At 36.9% G+C, this 22,464-nt stretch overlaps 1 protein-coding gene across 6 annotated transcripts in view; it reads left to right on the forward strand.

The window, feature by feature from the left end:
• The first annotated feature begins 818 nt into the window (after positions 1-818).
• Positions 819-22,464, forward strand: part of RGS7 (regulator of G protein signaling 7) — a 525,681-nt gene continuing 504,035 nt past the window's right edge. For 4 of the 6 annotated variants that reach the window (XM_006924123.1, XM_006924124.1, XM_006924125.1 and 1 more), the window contains exons 1-2: positions 825-1,128; positions 2,135-2,260. In XM_006924123.1, the coding sequence (XP_006924185.1) occupies positions 2,183-2,260 (78 nt within the window). In that variant the 5' untranslated portion in view covers positions 825-1,128; positions 2,135-2,182. Of the gene's footprint in view, positions 1,129-2,134; positions 2,261-3,293; positions 3,398-22,464 lie in introns of all 6 variants that reach the window. The other 2 variants (XM_025041211.1, XM_025041212.1) reach the window with 1 other exon arrangement.

The raw sequence follows: 22,464 nt of genomic DNA on the forward strand, positions 1-22,464 counted from the left end.
ACTGACCCAGCCGAGGAAGGAGAACTTAAGATATTTATAGCTTCTCAACCCTGTCCAGAAAGCCAGACACAAACTTCTTTACTATAAATGGGGCAAAACTGACATTTCTCCATCATGTTATTCTAACCCTCACAGAAGAGTTAGTGACAGCAACCTGAATGGTAATTCTGGGGACCAGCAACCCAAGCCCTCTTTGAAAGTTGTTAGCGGATGAGAGAAGTGGGCGGGGGGAAAGTTCCTCTGAGTGCTTTCTGTCAAAAGGAGAAACCAGGCATTGGGGACGGTCTTTCAGTTTCACAGGTGGCAAGATTTTCACCTCAGATTGGCAGCCTCGAAATCGTTTCTGGTTTCCTCAACTTGGAAAGAAGCTATGAATGACTCGTTTGGTCCTGACTTTTTTTTTTTTTTTTCATTCCTAAGATGTCTCAATATCTCTCCAATCTTGTTATTTAAGTATAGCAATAATCAGTCAACTGCTTCCATGGTACTGCCAGTGGAGTCATCAGGCACGTGATGAAACCTGCTGGCTGCACCAGGCTCCAGCCATCCAGCCATCCAGCCATCCAGCCATCCATCCGTCGCCCTTCCACTCTTCTGGCTTACAGTCGGTGTGAAGCTCCAGGCCTTCAGCGGCGCGTACACCCAGGAGGGCGGGGTGTGAGAGAACCGGGGCTGGTCTTCCCAGGGGCGAGAGGGTAAGGAGGCCCGGGAAGCCCCCGGGAGGCCCGGACAGTGTGGCCACGCAGGGCTGAGCCCGTCGGAGCCGGCACCTTTGGACAGCCGGGTCTCACGTGACTGTCCCCTCCTCCCTCCTCCCAGTCGCGCGCACGGGCCGGGCGTCTCGGCTCCCGCGCGCGCTCGGCTGGTCCCAGTGCCCAGGAGAAGCGGAGGAGGAGCGAGCCCGCCAGGCGGTGGGGAGGAGTGGGCGCGAGCCGCTGGCTGCCGGAGCCGCCAGTGCACCGCGGCGGCGAGGGTGGCGGTAGCGGGAGCGGCGGGAGCCGGGGCGGCGCGGGTTCCGCATCCGCCGAGTGTGATGAAGCTGCCCTGCTTCGCTGCTTTGCCTGCCGCCAGCTGACACCGCCTGCCCGGGCAGGGAGACGCCGCGGGGCCGTGACCTTGGCGGAGGAGGTAAATAGGGGAGGTGGGTGGGGAGGAGGCAGCACCACCCCAGCCCTCCAGGCCCCCGCCCTGCACCCACCCAGAGCTGTAGGGCCGTCTCCTGGAGCCCCGCGCGGGGCCGGGCTGCGGGCGCCCAGCGCACGCCGCGGTCCACGGTGCTGAAACTGCTGCCCGATTCCGGCAGCGGCCGCGGCGCAGGGCACGGGCTCGCCTGCCATTTGCTGCTGCCAGCGAGAGCCCAGCAAGGGAGCTTGTTTTCTCTTCTCTGGCTGGTTGTTCTGAGGCTTCTCAGTTGGGTTGCTACTCATGGTGGCTGAAGTAATTGCCTGAAGGGTTGAACTCCGATCAGTTATTGTTGCCGGGATATTTTCTGGTGCCTTCTTGCAAAGATCGGGCAGGATTGTGTTCTGACTTCCAAAGCAAAGTGGGGAGAGAGGAGAGGAACCAGTGGCAGGCAGCGCGGGCAGGTGAAAGCAGGAGAAGCTACCCCGGCTCCATGTGCGAGACCCAGGGGAATAAAGAGGAAAATGCACTGGAGAAGCGCACGGAGAATGGGCATCGCTGATGCACCTGCGTGTGGAAACTAGACAGACACCTGGAGAGAAAGTGTACTGCGCAGGGTGTTGCCTTTTGGGAAAACATCAGTGGGCATGGTAATATTGGGGAGAGAAGAGAACTCTCTGAAATACGGAAATGGTAACCGCGGGTTTTCTTTCTTTCTTTTTTTTTCGGACGAGCGTCAAACACTTTTTAAAATGAGTACCTAGAAAATCAATTCATTTAAAAACCATAGCCAAATGGCTATTTTAACTAAAAGATTGTCATTTCTTACAGTTCTCTGGGGGACTGTAGGTATAAATTCAGTTAAAAAGAAAATCTATTCCTATGCCAGCCCCAGCACGTAAGCATGCTCCATGTGGGGTGGGTGCTTTGGATGGTGAAGACGAATCAAGAGAGTGAACCCCCTTAACCACTACCATTCAGATCTCACTGAAGTCCCTCCAACCTTTTGCAGTGCAGAGTGATAATTCCTATATCTCCGAGCGAACCAAGTGTGGGTGACATGGCCCAAGGGAATAATTATGGACAGACCAGCAACGGAGTGGCAGATGAATCACCCAACATGCTGGTGTACAGAAAGGTAAGAATTTCTTCACTTTCTTAGAATAAAGGGAAAACTTCTGGCTTCCTTGATTCCACTCCCTCCCCAGATCAAAGTATATATCAACTTTCTGGCCTTGTGGATTCCCCAGATCACCAAAGCCTGCACACTATACTTCAGGACAATCTGATATTCTCAAGTGTGTAGAGACATAGTGAAGCAGATGAGGCTAGTCAACTCTATTTTCACACCTCTTCCTGCTGGGTTTGCGTAGTTTAATCTGCAGTCAACAGAAACAGAAATTTTGAGCGTCCCACATGTTTTTTGTTACACACGTGATTTTATAGCATCCTTAATAATTTTTAGAATTTTTTTCTTGTACTGTCCCTAAGCATTTAGGTTATAATAATAATGTAAACGTATAACATTAAGGATGAAAATAGATCACTCTGCAGTTCTCTGGCAAGAGTGAATGTGCCTGTGAATGTACTGGTGATTTCACTATGATTTTACTCCTAATTAAATAATTCTAGTTGTGCTTTTTTATTTTTTTGTCTTAGCCTAAATTCTTTTTTTACTTTGCATTATTTTTATAATTTTGCTTATGGGTATTTGTGTTCTAGTGCCATATGCCAATTAAGTAAATCTTTATATTCCAGAGGGTTTTTTTTTTTAACTACAAACCTATCTGATAGCTTTATGCATTTTATAACAATGCTATCAACAAACTTCTAGATATTGAGCCACTATAATAAAGATGTATTTAAATATTGTGCATGCTCCAGAATTGTTGCTAAGGTAAATTCACTCTGGTTATAATCAATAACATCACTCAAATAGGAAAGCAGTATTCTTTATTTAACTTTTGTACCAGTTATTTCTATTGCATTTTATGCTGTGATTATTTTTTTCTTTAGCACATCATTTGTAGTGCTTATTGGGCAAGATTTTGTTAGTTAACATTAGTAATGGTAAAAAGGAAATCATACCTTGAAACCAAGAAAAAATTTAAGGACTTTGATTAGTATGAGCCCATTGAAGAGTCAGGATGAGTTCACATTTGTTCTTTTAGCTAGAGGATCAGAACTGGGTGTGAATAACAATGAAAAGCAATGTGCTACTTTGACCTATACTAAATCAAAACTTTCCTTCTGTGTAGCCCAGGATCATTAAAAAGTGGTGCTGAATATGTATTTGAGGGAATGTTGTTATTGCTTTAATGTGAAGACGCATGGGTGTCCTGACACAATGCTAGCTGTTTTTTCTTTAGCCTGGCAGACAATACTATATTGTGTACCTGTGAATGCAGTTTTATGTGTCTGGGACAACATAGTATGATAGGAAAGAAAAAAATGGAGATTAGTTGTCCATGTTAGTCTTAAAGTATCCCAACTGGATAAAGCAAGAAAATAATCCACTCGAGCCTAAATTATTATTATTGTATTTCTGCATTAATTGAAATAACTGGATATTTGCCCATCCTATATAGAGTTGGTTCTGAGAAGAGCTATTTGGGGGCAGTTGTGTATTTTGAAATAATTTATAATATTTTTTATTTTTGTTATGTCCGAGTTTTGTAATATGCAAGATGTGAGAATTATAAATTCTATCTTATAGGTGTGTGCAATGTTGAGAATTAGACTATTGGATGTAAAATTATAGTAGTTAGCTACTTTTGTTATGTCAAACACTGCATTCTCTGTTTCTTCACAAAAGATTGGATTTGAACTGATCAGACAACGAATTTATCTTGATTAGAAATAAACTTAATATGACATCAGTTTATTATTAGAATAAAGGAGATAAGAGGCTAGGAGTTTTAGAAATAGTTATTGGATTATTTAGTTTATCTGAGCTTCATGTTGGTAATTTTGAATTTACTGTATAAATTGTATAGCATCAAATTGCTATTAGTGCTACTCATAGATTAATAGACTCGGATGACTTCGGGGAGAGAATATAATGTCTCATTCTTTTAAACATTATTTTGTTGATTAAGCTTAGAACTTCTTATACTAATTAATTTTGACCTCTTTTTATTAGCTCTTTATTTAGATTTAATGATACATGTAATTTATTTTTAGAAAAGACTTTCCTGATAAATTGTTATTGGAAAAAATAACTCAGTTCATCCAATTTCACTCATAATGCTTAACTATGGATTGCCTTTTTACCCTTTTACTCTCTAAGCATATAGTTTTGTTTTCACTTGTGCTATAAATAATAATGTATAAATAAATACCAGATAATTTATATAAAGAAATACAGTGTCCTTGGTTATCATTTGCTAGTTATAAAGTCAAATGGTCCATGTTTGTGTGCACATACAATATGATATTATGGATTTCATGTGATCATTTTGCCTCTGTTTTTTGTACCTTATATGGGCTTTGCATTTAATTTCTTCTCAGTAGAGGCCAAATTTTAATGTGAAGAACAGCAAAATCACTGGAGAGGGATATAGGTCGAATAGATGTATTAGGATCGTTTAACTGCATAAAAGAATAAGCACTTTATTATAAATGCTTATTAATTATAAAGTTACTTGAAGGTTTAGAAAAGAACTTCACTCCCAGAATACATTGTTCAATAACAGTGGAGAGAATGAATAGAGAAATTGCTGCATTATTGATTCATGCCAATTTTCCACTTCTACTTCACTGTTGAAACAATTTTTGCAAGTGGGTTCTGAACTAAACCATTTCCCTCCCACACACTCCCAGACTACCATCTCTTGTTTACTTCCGGGATTCTGGTGATTTACACACATTGAGATATGTATATGCCGTTTTCATTTCATCTTGGTAGGCTATGAATGGCTCTTGAGAACATTCCTGCGAGGGGTAGGAAGCAGTGAACAGTTACCACAGAGGAATACACAGAAAAGAGCGGGGATGTGCGAGTTTCTTTTGTTCCTCTGATGTCTCTCTCCATTTTGATTATCATCATATGGATTATAGGAGTTCCTCCAAATAATGGGAAAATTCCAGGGATTTTTTTTCATGAAGAATTTTGCAGTGATATTGTGGAAAAGATGTGCAATGGGCAGAGCTCTTTGCACAGAGCGAGTGCCACCGTGGTGAAGGCTACAGGCAACTGTGATGCTGCCTCATGATTGAGTTGGTACAGGCACGTCAGTCTCAGATGTTTGCCAGCAGCTTTTTGGCTTAATATGAAGAATCTCTGTAGGCTTCATTTGATGTTAGAGGTATATTTTAAAAATCCACATGGACACTATACTTGCCTTACCAATTTTTAAATTTACGATGTTGCTTTTTTTCGTAAGCAAATGATTAAGTTAGAGTGGTTATGGCATTTTAAATTAATTTGTGACATTGGTTAACAAAAGGTTATGCCATTGTTAACATCTTGTTTAAAAGCTCATAAAATATGAGGCTTGACCACTTTTATTCCTAGGGCTTCCTTTAGACAGACCTTAATGAGAATGAAATTAGTAACTTCCTTAAGAAGACACCCCAGCTAGCTCCAATTCACCTTGAATTTGGAGTAGCTTCCTGAAACGTTTGTAAAAATGATAATTCAGAACTCAGTTTTGCTTTGGGTTATGGGCTCAAATACTACTCTCTTAGTCTGTTCTGGGTAAAACCCTCATTCCTGGGGGTGGCACTGTCTGTAAAGAATAGCTGAGCTAGAAACCCAGGGTATAGGGAGGCACATTCCAAATTCGATGTCTGGCCAAAAAGCTACCCACTAGACAGTATACATCACTTTTTGTTCAGACGCTGACATTCCTGCATTTGAAAAACAAAATATCTAGGGCACCTTGGGGCCAATATTTTAAATTGGCTGGCATGCTGGCTTCTTACTAGCAAGAATGCTCGAAATGACCAATAACTTCTGATATTGCAGCAACAATTTATGCTCCAGCTGTCAGAAAATAAAATGAAAATCTTTCCTCCATTTACCATCTGAGTGGAATGAACATGTTTTGGGGAATAGCAAACTTGTGAAGCTCACTACGCCTATCCCCTTGTCTGACCTTTTCCCTCACCTATTCTCTCGTTCATTTCACTCACCTCTCCTCTTCATCTTCTGTCCAGTCACTCTTTCATTTGTTTCTTCCTTTTTATGTTTTCCTCTCAGAATAGACCTAAGGTTGAAGAGATAACTTTTCCTTAAGTTACTCATTTTAGTCATAAAAAAGAAAACAACGTTTTTGTGAAGAGGAGTGAAACTGGCCCTGTTTGAGCACTTGTTATGCAAAATCACTGAAATAGGTGCTTTTAAACTTGGCATCATACGTACCATGGAGTCCAAAATGCAGCTATCATGAGGCAGTGGTTATAGATGATAGATAGATAGATAGATAGATAGATAGATAGATAGATAGATGATAGATAGATTAGTCTTTAAGGATTAAGATTGCTGTGTTCTTAAAAAGCTAGATTGGAGCATTGGAGCATTTTGTGGAGGCCCAATGGGGGCTTCACCCCAGTAGGTAGATCACATGTGCTACTTGGCTTGACCTAGACATTGTCTTTGAAAGCTATTTCTTAAGTCAGTCTGCTTTGTGAAAATAGACACACCTGTAAGGAATGGGAGTGAACTGTTTATTCTTCTTTGGAGGAGATTGATCCATGGACATCATTAGTCTCTTAGAGGTGTGTTAGTTGATATTTTCTACATGGTCCAATCTGGTCAGTCTTGAGGGTGTCAATATTCCTCCTTCAAATAACATTATAAAAAATAACCTTTGACGTTTTGAAACTTAGTTGCTTTGATCTGGCTGGGTTTAGGGAGTTAGCAAAGTGAAGAGCATTTATAGGCGAAAGCAAGTAAAAGCCCCACTAGAAAAGGAAGAGATGATTGCAAATAGATGCTCTCTAAACCCTGAACCTTTGGCCTTCAGATTTCTTTTTTTTTCAAATACAGTTGACATTCAATATTATTTATATTAGTTTCATGTGTACAGCATAATGATTAGACATTTATATAATTTATATAATTTACTATAAGTCTAGTACCCATCTGGCACCATACATAGTATTACAATATTACTGGCTATATTTCCTAGGCTGTACTTTATATCCCCAGGACTATTTTGTAACTGCCAATTTGTACTTAATTCCTTTACCTTTTTTATCCAGCGCCCCAACCACCCTCCCATGTGGCAACCATCAAAATGTTCTCTGTATCTGTGAGTTTGTTTCTGCTTTGTTTGTTCATTTATTTTATTCTTTAGATTTCACATATAGTGAAATCATATGACATTTGTCTTTCTCTGTCTGGTTTACTCGACTTAGCATAATACCCTCTAGGTCCATCCATGTTTTTGCAGATGGCAAGACTAATATTTTTTAGCATGAATATTATTTTATGATTCAGGTACAGAAAGAATTATGGGCGCTTACAGGAAGAAGAAATTCCTTTCAGGTGAGAGAATGAGGGAAGATTTCTTTATGAAAAAAGAGAGAATTTGAGTATAGCATTTGACTAGGATATAATTTAGACACTATATTTCACTGAGAGTGATTGAAGTTGCTCACTGCCAATAACCTTTCAATACGAGTACCTTCACACATCAGCTCTTTAGGATCTTGTCATCCTCTGGATGGACTGTCTACTTCAAAAATATCTAAATCTATATTCCACCTTCGGGTCATAAATTCCAATTCATTCAGCGAGCTTCTGCCTTCGTTTTCATCACTTTTTACTGTCATTAATATCTCCAGTTTTGTTTTTTTATTATATTGTTTTTTAAATCTAATTTTATTATTAGTTTCAAGTATATAGGCATTGGCTAGACATTTATATAGTTTATGAAACAATCCCCCTGATTGCTCTGTCTTCCCTCTGGCTCTATACGTAGCCATTTCATTACTGCTGATTGCATTCCGTATGCTGTGTTCCCCATCCACGTGACCATCTATCAACTACTAATTTATACTTCTTTAACCCTTCAGCACCTTCTTCCAGCTCCTATCTCCCTCCCTCTGGCCATCACCAGATTGTCCTCTATATTTGTGAGTCTGTTTTTGGTTAGTTTGTTCTTTTTGTTCCTTAGATTCTGCATATAAGTGAAATCATATAGTATTTACCTTTCTCTGTATGACATTTCACTCAGCATAATAATCTCTAAGGCCAACCATGTCATGGCAAATGGTAGGATTTCATTTTTTTATGGCAGAGTCATATAACATTGTATATATGAACCATAACTTCTTTAAACAGTCTTCTGTTGATGGGCATTTAGGTTGCTTCCATATCTTGGCTATTGTAAATAGGGCTGCCATGACCATAGGCATGAATAGATCTTTACCAATTATTGTTTTGGATTTCTTTGGATAAATACCCAGGAGTGCAATTGCTGGATCAAAAGGCAGATCCATTTTTTTTTTTTTTGAGGAAACTTCAGACTGTTTTCCATAGTGGCTGTACAAATTTGCAATCTCACCAACAGTGTATGAGAGTTCCCCTTTCTCCACATACTCACCAACACTTGTTCTTTGATTTATTGGTGGTAGCCATTCTGACAGGTGTGAGGTGATATCTCATTGTAGTTTTAATTAGCATTTCTTTGATGATTAGTAACATCTTTTCATATGTCTATTGGCCGTCTTTATTTCCTCTTTGGAGAAATATCTGTTCAGGTCTTCTGCCCATTTTTAATTGGATTGGGTTTTTTTGTTGTTGTTGTTGAGTTGTATGCATTCTTTATATATTTTGGATAGTAACCACTTATCTGATGTATCATAAGTGCATATGTTCTCCCATTCAGTAGGTTGTCTTTTCATTTTGTTGATGGTTTCTTTTGCTGTGCAAAACTTTTTGGTTTGATGTAGTCTCATTTGTTTATTTTTTCTTTTGTTTCCCTTGCCCACGGAAATACATCTGAAAAAGTATTACTAAGAACAATTAGTAAGAGTGATTGCAATTAGTCAGAGTGATTGCTGCCTATGTGTTCTTCTAGAAGTTTTATGATTTCGGGTCTTACATTTAAGTCTTTAATCCATTTTGAGTCTGTTCTTGTATATGATGTAAGACGGTGGTCCAGTTTTATCTTTTTGCATGCATCTGTTAAATTTTCAATGCCTTTTATTGAAGAGTCTGTCTTTACCTCATTGTATATTCCTGCCTCCTTTGTTATAGATTAAATTACCATATACACATGGGTTTATTTCTGGGCTCTCTATTCTATTCCATTGATCAATTTATCTGTTTTTATGCCATTATCATGCTATTTTGATTACTGTAGCCTTATAGTATAGTTTGATATCAGGTAGTGTGATAACTACAACTTTTTTCTTCTTTCTCAAGATTGCTGTGGCTATCGGGGGTCTTTTATGGTTCAATATAAATTCACTGGGTAGTATGGCCATTTTAATGATGTTGATTCTTCCTACCCATGAACATAGTACATGCTTCCATTTATTTGTATCTTCTTTGATTTCTTTTTTCAATGACATAATTTTCTGGGAACAGGTCTTTTACCTCCTTGGTTAATTTAATTCCTAGATATTTTATTGTTTTTGATGCAATTGTAAGTGGGGTTATTTTCCTAATTTTTCTTTCTCATAGTTTCTTATTGATGTATAAAAATGCAACCTATTTTTGAATATTAATTTTGTATCCTGCTACTTTACTGAATTAATTCATTTATTAGTTCTCATAGTTTTTTTTTTTCCTGAAATCTTGAGGGTTCTTTCCATATAGTATCATGTCATGTGTAAATAATGACAGTTTTACTTCTTCTTTTCCAATTTGGATGCCTTTTATTTCTTTTTCTTGTCTGATTGCTGTGGCTATTCAATACTATGTTGAATAAAAGTGGTGAAAGTGTCTTTTTCCTGATCTTAAAAAAAAGTTTTTAGCATTTCACTGTTGAGTATGATGTTAGCTGTGGATTTTCATATATGATCTTTATTATGTTGAGCTATATTTCCTCTAGTCCTACTTTGCTGAGAGTTTTTTCTCATAAATTGATGTCAAAATTTGTGAAACACTTTTTCTGCATCTATTGATTCAAATAAAAATCATATGATTTTTGTTCTTTATTATGTTTTTGAGGGGTATCATATTAATTGATTTGCAGATATTGAATCAACTTTTCATCCCAGGAATAAATCCCACTTGATCATGTTGTATGTTCTTTTTAATGTATTAATGAATTCAATTTGCTAATATTGTTAAGCAGTTTTGCATCTTTGTTCATCATGGTTATTGACTTATAATTTTCTTTTTTTTTATTTGTCATGTTTTCATCTGGTTTTGGAATCTGAGCAATGCTGGCCTCATATAATGAGCTTGGGAGGCATTCTTCCTCTTGAAATTTTTGGAAGAGTTTGAGAAGAATAGGTGTTAATCCTTATTTGAATGTTTGGCACAGTTCACCTGTGAAGCTGTTTGGTCTAGGACTTTTGTTTGTTGGAAGTTTTTTGATTACCAATTCGATTTTCTTAGTAGTAATCGGTTTGTTCGGATTTTCTGTTTCTTCTCGAATCAATCTTGGAAGATAGTATCTTTCTAGGAATGTCTCCATTTCTTCCAGATTGTCTAATTTGTTGGCATATAATTGTTATCGTTCTCTTATAATCCTCTGTATTTCTGTGCCAGTGTCACTTCTCTTTTTTCTCTGTTTTAATTTATTTGGGTCCTCTCTCTCTTTTTCTTGATGAGTCTGGTTAAAGGTTTGTCACTTTTGTTTATCTTTTCAAAAAAATAGCTCTTGATTTCATTGATCTTTTGTATTTTTTTTAGACTCTATTTCATTTATTTCCACTGAGATCTATCTTTCTTTCTTTCTTTCTTTCTTTCTTTCTTTCTTTCTTTCTTTCTTTCTTTCTTTCTTTCTTTCTTTCTTTCTTTCTTTCTTTCTTCCTTTCTTTCTTTCTGTATTTTGGTCTCTGTTTCTTGTTTTTTATTTTTTTTTCTCTTTTTTTATGTGTAAGTTTAGATTGTTTGAATTTCTTTTTTTTTTAAATTTCTTGAGGTAGGCCTGTATGGTTATGAATTTCTCTCTTAGGATTGCTTTTCCTGTGTCTTATAGATTTTGCATTACTGTGCTTTCATTTTTATTTGCCTCAAAGCATCTGTTGATTTTTTTTCTGGATCTTGTCGTCAACACATTCATTGTTTAACATTACGTTATTTAATTTTCATGTATTTGTGTGCTTTTCAGTTTTCTTTTTGTAATTGATTTCTAGTTTCATAACATTGTGGTTGGAGAAGATGCTTGATATTATTTCAATCTTCTTAAATGTTTTGAGACTTGTTTTGTGGCCTAACATGTGATCTATCTTGGAAAATATTCCATATGCACTTGAAAAGAATGTATATTCTACCTCGAGGTGAATTGCTCTAAAAATATCAATTAAGTCTATCTGGTCTAATTTGTCACTTAAGGTCACTGTTTTTTTGTTGTTGTTCTGTCTGAAAGATCTGTCCATTTGTGTCAATGTGGTATTGAATCCCCTACTATGGCCATATTACTGTTTATCTCTCCCTTTATGTCCACCAATATTTGCTTTATGTATTTAGATGCTCCTATGTTGGGGGCATGAATATTTAGGGGTTATATCCTCTTGTTGAATTGGTCCTTTTATCATTATGCAATTTCCTTCTTTGTCTCTTATTATACCCCTTTTTTAAAGGTCTATTTTGTCTGATGTAAGTATTGCTGCCCAAGCTTTTTTGGAATTTCCATTTGCATGAAATATCTTTTTCTATTCTTTTACTTTCAGTTTGTATGTGTCTTTTGATCTGATGTAGGTCTCTTGTAGCCTGCATATGTGTGAATATTCTTTTCTTATCCGTTTAGCTACCCTTTGTTTTTGATTGGAGCATTTCATCTATTTATATTTAAATTGATTATTGATAAGTATGTAGTTATTGCCTTTTTATTATTCATATTTATGGTTTTTTCCCCTTCTTTTTAAAGAAGTCCCTTTGACATTTCTTGTAATACTGATTTGGTGGTCATGAGCACCTTTATCTTTTGTCCTTTTTTTTTTTAATCTGAGAAACTCTTTATCTCTTCTTCAATTTCAAATGATATTCTTGCTGAGTAGAGTAGTCTTGGTTATAGGTTCTTGCTTTTCATCACTTTCAATATTTCATGTGAATTTCTTCTGGCCTACAAATTTCTGTTGAGAAATCAGCTGATGGTCTTATGATAACTCCCTTGCAGGTAACTAACTGTCTTCCTATTTCTGCTTTTAAGAGCCTTTATATTTAACCTTTGACATTTTAATTATGTGGTCCTCTTTGGGTTCAACTTGTTTGGGACTCTCTGTGCTTCCTGGACTTGTATGTTGATTTCCTTTGCCAGGTTAGGGATGTTTTCAGTCATTATTTCTTCAAATAGTTTCTCAGTATCTTGCTCTCTCTTTTCTCCTTCTGTTACTTCTATGATGTGAATGTTGTTACACTTGATGTTTTCTCAGAGCTCCCATAAACTATCCTTATTTTTAAAATTTTATTTCTTTCGCTGTTCCAATAGGGTGTTTTCCACTACCTTGTATTCCAAATTACTGATTAAGTCCTCTACTTCATGTAATCTGCTGTTCATCATTTCTAGTTGTTTTTTATTTCAATTATTGTATTTTTTACTTCTGACTGGTTCCTTTTTATGGTTTCTCTGCCTGTTTTTATGTTTACTGTATCTTCGTTGAAGTTCCCACTGAGTTCACCTAATCTTTTTCTAAGTTTCTTGGGCATCCTTATAACCAGTGCTTTGAACTCTGTATCTTGTAGATTGCTGCCTTCATTTTGTTTAGTTCTTTTATTTTTTTAAGTTTCCTCTTTTCTTTCATTTGGGATATATTTCTTTATCCTCTCATTTTGGCTACTTCTCTGTTTGTTAGGTAGATGTGCCTCTTGTGAGCCTAACTGTGTGGTGTTCTGTTATAGTCCGAAGCTGGTGACCTGGTGTGTTGGTTTTGAGGCCCCTTAAGGAGCTCCAGTGCAGGCAAAGGTCAGCCACTATACGTGTCTGGCCTGGTGCTACCTGATATGCGTTAATATGTGTAATATATATTGGTAGCTGCCTGTGCTGAACCTGGAGGCACATGGGAAAGGCCATGCTGAACTGAGTCTGGCTGCTACCACTTTTAGTCTGGAGCTACTCAGCAAAAGGGAGAGTGTACTTTTTGGTTTGACATTGCCTGCCAGCTGCGTATAAGGCTCAGCCACTGAATGAGCCTCGGGTGGTACAAATGTTGGGTAAGTCGAGGTCACAGGGAGCCACCAGGGTAGGGTGAGTGGTATTTATCAGATTAATGAACATTCAGATGTGACACCAGTGCTGAGCCTCAGGCAACTTAGCAAAAGGCAAAGGGAACACTGAGGTCAGTCAGCTGCCACTTGCCTGGGACCTGGGGATCTTTGAGAGTTTTTAAGAAAGACTACAGTATGGGCCAAGGCCAGCTGCATGATGTGTAGAGAGCCTCTTGCAGTAGGCTAGTTGGGTGGAATGGAATTACAGGGGGTCATCAGTGTGGAGCAAGGAGAGTTCCTCAGGCTAATGTAGGTTCAGATTTGGCTGTGTGGAGAGAGGCTCAACACAGGAAAGATGGAATCTGCGAGGTGACTGCATGGGAGGAGAGCTCAACATGAAGACAGTGGTGGTTCCCCCTCCAGCCCTCTCTTTGAAACCATGAAACTCAGTTTCTCTCTATATGTCCCTTGTGTCCCTTGAGGTGCTGTCCTCCACTGGAGCCCAGGGTGAGTGTGTGTGAGCAAGTCTGTGCATGAGCTCTTTAAGAGGATGCTTGGATTTTTAGGAACCTTCCTTCTCACACAGGTGGAAAGGATTTCTGCCGATTTTTATAGCCAGATGTTTTGGGGGTTCCTCTTCCTGGCACTGGTGCTCTGTGCTGGTGAGCCCAGTGTGGGGCTGGACCCCTTGCTCCTCATGGGAGACTTCTGCAGCTGAGATATCTCTCCAGATTCTCAACTGTCACATGTGGGTGTGGGGTCAGTCATTTTGCATCTCTGTCCCTCCTATCAGTTTTGATGTGGTTTCTTTTTAAATCCTTAGTTATATGAGTTCTGTGCAGCTAGTCTTCAAATGGTCCTCCGGATTGATTGTTCTATAATTTAGCTTTAATTTTGATGGCGTCATGGGAAGAGGTGAACATATTGTTTACCTATTTCCCCATCTTGACTGGAACTCTCTCTCAGATTTCTAAATGAGGATCTTAGATGGGAGTCAAGCATCAGGAGAAGGAGCAGTGTCTTAACCATTTCTGAAAAATTTCAAAGTGGAGTGTCTACTATAAATTAGATTATTTAAAAGTACCTTTCTGGACTTGTCTTCTGAAAATATGAATGTAATCTGTCTGAATCAAATATAGACCTGTTTTCCCTTAGTGGCACAAATGCTGACATATGTTTTAAGATGGGATAGGATTATCATCTATGATTTTTTCACTGAGAAGTACACAGAGACATTTTATGAGTAACAATTTAATGACGAATTTGGGGTAATAATTAACTTGAGTTCAGATCAGAAAAGCCTTTCTTAGTTGGGCTTTTTTCTCATCAATTGTTGCTTGTCGGTCCTTTTCCTGGGAAAAATCAGGATTTGTGGCTTGAATTTTATTTCCTTATTTTTTTTTTTTTTAATCTCCAACCTACCTAAATCTAACTGATTAGAGGAAAGCAAAGATAAACAGAAGAGAAGCTGTCTAGGGGTTTTATTGCCTCCTAGTAGCCTTTGTGGTTCTACTGAATGTTGGAAATCAGGTATTTTTAGGAAATGTGGGTGATAGAATGTAATCACTGTAGATGATATGGAAACATTTTGGATTTGGACAGTTTAATGACTTAATAAACATAAGTTTCCTTGAAAACAAGATTTTGGAAAACAAGTGACACAAATAATTGGCCCTTGCTTCCTCTTTCATATCAGTGAAGAGGAGGCATTTAAATGTCAGGGTTACAGAAGCTTCTACTTTATAAAATATCAATCTAATTATAAAATAAATTTAAATGATAAAGTGGGTACTCAGTTCCTTAGGAGGGAAAAAAGGTCCTGCTTCTCTCTGCCTTTGGCCGAGGAGATATAAAAATTTAACTTACTCTTTTTTTATTAAATTTATTGGGGGTGACATTATTTAATGAAATTATATAGGTTTTAAGTGTACAATTCAGTAATACATCTGTATATTGCATTGTGTGTTCACCACCCAAAGTCAAATCTCCTTCCTTCACCATATATTAACTTAATCTTTTTAAAATTTTCTTTGTCTTGTGTCTTATTCAATTAACAAAGGTCTCAGGGCACTGGAACTCTAATAGGCAATCATGAACTTGTTTCCAGCTCCATTAAAATTGCCACCTGGTCTAGGCTGGAGACTATTTTGGCTGAGGGGTCCATCTGTAGAATGTTGGAAATCAGAGATCAATTGTTATTTCGTCTTCTGCAAAATTATACAGGAAATTGGCAGCTTTGTGATATTTGCTGGGTTCTTAAGAGTAAATCTAGGCGCCTTCTTATTTTAGGCCTTTTCTGGTTATTAGCAAGTAAAAGTTTTCTTAAGGAGTCAATGTATTGAAGTGGAAAAGCACGCACACTGCATTTGGGCAGCCTCGGTTTTAATTCTTGGCTCTGTCACTGTTTAGCTATGTGGTTGTGGGTTAGCAACTCAACTTGTTTTACTTCAGACTCCTTATCTATAAAACAATGAAAAATAACATTATTTTCTTCATAGAGTTGTTTGATGATAAAATGAACCTAGGCAAAGTGTCTTGTATAGAACCTAACACATATTACATCATCAATAAATGCTCTAATAATAATAATTATTAATACTGTTATTAATAAATGATCTAATAATAATTATTTTTCTGTATTATTTACTTAATAAAATTATTAAACGCCTTGTATGCGCATGGGGTCCAATATGTTGATATATTTTTTAAAATTAATTGTTATTATGGTGACATCAGTTAACAAAATGCAGTTAGTTTCAGGTGTACAGTTTAACAGTAAGGCATATATATATTGCATTATGTGTTCACTGCCCTTAGTTAGATTTCTTTCTGTCATCACTATTTGACCCCTTTTACGCCATCTACCTCCCCCTACCATCCTCCTCCCTTGCACTCTGGTAACCACTAGTCTATAGTCCATGTCCATGAGTCTCTGTTTGTTTGTCCTGTTCACTTGTTGCTTCTAGCTTTAGATCCCACATATAAGTGATGTCATGTGGTTTTCAACTTTTTCTCTCTGGCTTATTTCGCTTAACATGATTATCTGAAGAGATGTATTTTTGGATAAAGAGAAAAAGGTAAACATCTTCACCACCTTCAATCCTCCTCATAGCTGAGGACAGAGATTATGTAGGAGGCTTTGGTAATACCATTTCATGACACTTACAATGTCTTGTCTTGTACTAATTAGTCTTATATAGCTAGCTTTCTTTTAATAAGCTCTTTGAAATATTATCTTATATATCTTTGAAGTCTGCACAGTTCCTTGGACATTATATAAACTAAATAAAGTCTTTGAATCCAGGAATTTTAGAGGTAAAAAGGAACTCAGAATTAATATGCTTATTCATTTTGCAAGTTATGAAATTTAGGATCAGAGAAGGATACATAGCTTGAATTCAGGTCTTTATTAGTCTTTCTGCTCTCTCTCTCTCTCTCTCTCTCTCTCCCCTCCCACCTCCCTCCCTCCCTCTCTCTCTTTCTCTTAAAATAAATGCAGTAAGCCTTTTTGTTTGTAGCTTCATGTTAGTAAGTTGTCAGTATCTTGGTTTCTTCATGGCATCCATGGATTATCTCACAATGTCTGATCACCCACTATAAATAAATTATTAGATTGTTTTCTCCCTTCAGCTATAGTTTAGCATTTGGATTCCCAGAAACAATAAGATTGAGAACTTAGAATGACCTACTCTGGTAGTAGTTGTTTTCTAGATTTGAACCTGGCTGGAAGTTATAGGCTTATAAAAATCCAGAATTTGATGCTTTGTGGCAATGCTATCCAATAGAACTTTCTATCATGATGGAAATATCCTATACATGTACTGTCCAGAATGGTAGCCGCTAACCACATGGGGCAATGCACACTTGGAATATGGTTAGTATTATTGTGGACCTGAATTTTAAATTATATTTAATTTTAATTAATTTAAGTTTAAGTTTAAATAGTCTCACATAGCTAGTGACTAATGTATTTGAAAGCACAGTGATTAGAAAGACCTTTGGAAAAACAGCATCAAACCAATGAGAAGAGATACAAGAATATGCTATACTTAACTTGACACTTAGCAGTGCTTGCAACAAAGTAGGGCTCAAGACATGATTAAAACAAGAATAAAACAGAAGTACAGCTTTAAAGGAAGATAATGGCCTGATAAAGAAATGGTAGATATTATCATAAATGACATCAACTGTCTACTCAGTTTATTTTTTCATTTTTTTATCCTATGGAAATATCAGCAGTCTGAAGAGGGTGGCCTTCCTGAGGTCAGATGATGGGCTGCCTTCAGTAGGACGGAAGCTGCGTATACCAGGAGTTACCAAGAAGGGCTTCGGGTAATGTGATGATGGTGAAAGTATCTCAGCTTGTGGCACCTCAGAGATGCATCTTAGCCATGCCAATTTCTAAAAAGACTGAAGGAAAACAAGAAACTTCTGGGTAAAGGGGATTGGAATCCTTAAAGTGGTTGGAATCCTTTCTGAGAATTTAAAATTGAGATATAAAAGAATTCAATTTTTTAACGCTCACTGCTCTTCCTTATGTCTCAGAGTGTTGAAAAAAGGCAGAAGGCCCACAAGGAAGTACTAGAAATGGAGGGACAGAGTCTCCGAGTGAAAAGGGTTGGATGTGGATTCCAACTCTGCCCCTGACTAGCTGTGTGACCGTGGGCAGGGTTCTTAACATCTCTCAGAGACTACTTTACAGAATCATTGAAAAGATGAAATAAAATACAAGTGAAAATGCCTGACTGAGAGTGATTGACAAATAGTACTTATCGACTCTTTTTGAAAATTGTGGAAATTACCAAGACTCCTTGCAAGAATAAATTTTGCAAGTCTTCCTGACCAGTCTTCTACTTGCTGAGGGTCCCCATTGCTGTAGATCATTCAGAAATTCAACTGACATGATTTCCCCTGTTCAGTCATTGCTGGAAGAAGCCAAGAATAACATAAACCTATGTGACCTTTTTAGACCACGCAAAGCTTTTGAATGTCAGGCAAATTGTCTTTATTATAATGTGTTTTCTTTTTAGTACAGAAATCTAAGGAAAATTTTCACCCTTAATATTTAAGATGATGTATATCAAAGCATTTTCACATAGAGAGTACACATTATTACTAACATTTTCTCTTGCTAAACTTTTCTAGAAATTAATGCTTTTTTTGTCATTTGCTCTAACTTTTATACTTAGGATTTTGTGTCATTAGAATAGTTGCCATTTATTTAGTGCTTACCCTGTGTCAGGTCTTTTATGTATATCACCTATTTTCTTTAAAATAATGTTCCATGTTGGTTACTAGTATCTTATTTTTCTAATAAGAAAGCTGAAACCCATGACTCTTGCTGACTGAATGACTGCTTAAGATTGCACAGGGATTAGTGGCAGAGCTGGTGAACTCCATGAAGGTGGAGACACCTGTCTTTCACTGCTGTGTTCCCAGCACCTAGAAAATGGCACATAGTAGGTGTCCCTGAATATTGATTGCATAAATGTACAAGTAAATGAATGAACAAATGAAAAAAATAAAGCTTGGTCAAAAGAGCCTACTCTTGCCTTTTCATTGTATTGTTTCCCGTTAAATTACTGAATGGTTGGGACACTCATAATTCAATTCTGCTTACTACGTTTACACATTGAGGCTTGGCTATGATCAAGCACTATGTTAAGCCCTAGGAATAGAGTTTTGTCTAAAACACACAGGGTCTGAGCCTTCACTGAGCTTATTTTACAGTGGCGAAGACAGATGTCAACTTGTCATAGGGTGATTCATGCCATGGAAGGTGAAGATAATATGAAAATTTATTTATTTTTGGATCATCTGGTTTCTAAAATAAATATTATGTTGATCTGCATATTCTTTTGCAATTCTGAGTGCCTAGCACTGTGTGTAAGGTCTTACAGCCTCTGACAATAAGTGTTCAATAAATGAACTAAATTGAGGTAAGCTAATGTTGAAAATCCTCAGAGTTTTACCAAGAAGGTGAGGCAAAGATGTTGATCTTATCCTTTAGAAAATCAAGTATCTCCTTCCATAGGCTCTCAATCAGGCATACTCAATTCTGGCAACTCACAATTGAAGAGGCTGTCCTTAGCTAGCAAGAAAGGGGAAAGAGAGACTCTTGTAATTTGAGAGAAGTACTTGCAACGTTTAAGGCTTTGCAGTCACACTCCTGGATTAAAATTGACTTAATGCTTATGAACGTGATTCAAATGACTTTGGCTCTTTGAGTTTCCTCATTTGTAAAGTGGGGATAAGAATAATAATGGGTTATTATGAAGGTTAAATAAGTAGTGCATGTAAAGCCTGGATAAGTGGGAAACATTCAATATATATCAACTATTACTTATAAAAACTCAGAAAAAAAAGGAACTAGATTTCCTTATAAATGAAAGTGATGACATCTAAGGAGCACTTCCCTTTAAAAATTTTCTTTCTTATATATATTTAAAAATTTTTTGCTCTTCATTGGCTCTTGATAATTTTACTTAAAACTGTTTCATACAGTGTAGGTAGCATAAGTAGTACTTATAAATGTTTAATTATGGCACGTTTCAAACACATACACGAGTAAAGAAAATAATATAAAGGACTTCATGTACCTATCCCACAGTGTCAACAATTATTAACTGTGAATAAATAGTGTTTCATTTACAGTTCCCCACTTCTGCCATCCTCCAGTTGATTATTTTGAAGCAAATCTCAGAAAATATATAATTGAAGATATAAATCTTTAGTATATATATATGTGTGTGTGTGTGTGTGTGTGTGTGTGTGTGTGTGTATATATATATATATATAGGATTCTTTTACAGAAGAGAAAGATAAATGAAATGATAATTACTCATTATTTTTCTTGGGTCCTCAAAATAATGGCACATTATATTCCATGAGCTTTTTAATTTTTTTCATATTTGCTCAAATGGTATACCATTCTTCCTATTTATTTATTTTTTTTTGTGGTGGTGGTGGTGGTAAAAGACACATAACATAAAATTTACCATTTTAAACATTTTTTAAGTATACAGTTCAGTGGCATATAGTACATTCACATTGTTGTGCAGCTGTCACCACCTTTCATTTTCAGAACTTTTTTCATCTTCCAAACTGAAATTCTGTATTCATTAAACAACGACTCTCCTTTCTTCTTCCTGCAGCCCCTGGCAAGCACAGTTCCACTTTCTGTGTCTATGAACTTCATTCCTCCAGGGACCTCATATAAGTGGAATTATACGGAGTTTGTCTTTTTGCGATTGGCTTATTTCACTTAGGATAATGTCCTCCAGGCTCATTCATGCTTTTACAAATATCGACATTTCATTCTTTTTTAAGGCTGATTACTACCACATTTTGTTTCTCTATCCAGCCATTAATAGTCACTTGGGTTACTCACACCTTTGGCTGTTGTGAATAATGCTCCTATGAACATGGCTATACAAATATATGTGTGAGTCCCAACTTTCAAATCCCAAAACTGGAATGACTGAATTATATGGTAATTGTATTTTTAAATTTTTAGAGAAACTTTCTACCATATTTCACAGTGGTTGTACCATTTTACATTCCTTCCAGCAGTGTGCAAGGGTTACAATTTCTCCATATTCTCACCAACAGTTGTTATTTTTGACAATAGTCATCCTAATAAAGTAGTGTCTCATTGTGGTTTGGATTTGCATTTCCCTAATCACTGGGCATCTTTTCATGTACTTATTTGCATATCTTCTTTGGAGAATCTATGAGCTTTTAAAAACAGATTACATTTTTCTGAGGAATGGTTTCAGCCTATGGGCTGTAGGACCACTTACATTTATGTCTAACTAAAACTTTATTTCTATTTTGATTTCTGAGCTCGCTTTTTTAATAATGGGAGAGCTGTAAAGTCCATTCTATGCATAGCATCCAGGTTTTTTAGTTAGACTCAAATCTCAGTAATTGATTCTTTTAATTGATGGCAGTGATGATGCTTAATTAATAAAAAAATAAAATAATGGCAGATTTAAAAATAAATTTAGTTTTATTTATTTTGATTCTATAAAATAACTGCTTTGGGGATGTTAGGAAGGTGCAGGCAGTCACACATTTCTTAAAGAATATTATAAATGTTTTAAAAAATATCCCAGACTCTCTCAAAATTAGAACATTTGTTGTCTCTCTTTTACTTTTTAGTTACTCTCCCCACCTTTTTAGTTCCAATGTGTTTAAATTTGGACAACATTAATGAATATAAAGTGTTTATTCCAAATGTAAAAAGGAATTTATTTGATTATAATAAAAAAAGTTATTATTTATTTAGATTGGTGTAGAAAGGTAATTTTAAATAAATCTCTCCTTTTCTCTTAAATCTTGGTATTATGCAGTTAATTTTTTTTTCACAGCATTTCTTTAGACTGATTTGAAGATGCCTCAATATTAAGACTGAGTGCAAGTCATTTGAGATGAGAGTTTTAATGGCTTCAATCAGAAGCAGTTTTCCTGCCGGAAATGGATTCCAGCTCTCCCCATTAACTGTGGCGCAGCTTTAAGACTCATGTGCTATTCTTACTCTGAAAGTTTATTAGACACTAATTAATTTACTTGTGCCATATTGATTTGTTTGACTCAAAGCTCATTGTCACTTTATAAAACTGTGGTAAATTTTTCTATCCTCAATATTTCTTTTTCTCTTCTGTAGTAATAGCACTCTGCCTTTTCATCTAGGCACATGGCCACTATATGAAGATTACATTTCCCAGGCTCCTAAGCAGCTAGGCATTACCAGTATCTGGGAAGTGCCCTTAAAGAAGGAGATATATGCTTTTCTCTTTCCTTTTTGTCATTTATTTTTTATTATTAAAATTCTTGTGGGGATATTCATTAATAAAATTATAAGAAAATGAGTATAGAAGGAAGTACCTCAACATAATAAAAGCCATGTGTGATGTATTGTACATTTGAATCCTTTTCTCATTCTTGCTGGTTGGAGTGCAGTCATCATGGCCAGGAAGTGGAAGTCTAGAGTTGTGGATGAAAGAACAACAAAAAGAAATGAACCTGGGTTCCTGATAATTAAAGAGTCAGCGTGCTGACCTGGC

The sequence above is a fragment of the Pteropus alecto genome, unplaced genomic scaffold (assembly GCF_000325575.1).
Source record: "Pteropus alecto unplaced genomic scaffold, ASM32557v1 scaffold279, whole genome shotgun sequence".
NCBI classification, from domain to species: domain Eukaryota; kingdom Metazoa; phylum Chordata; class Mammalia; order Chiroptera; family Pteropodidae; genus Pteropus; species Pteropus alecto.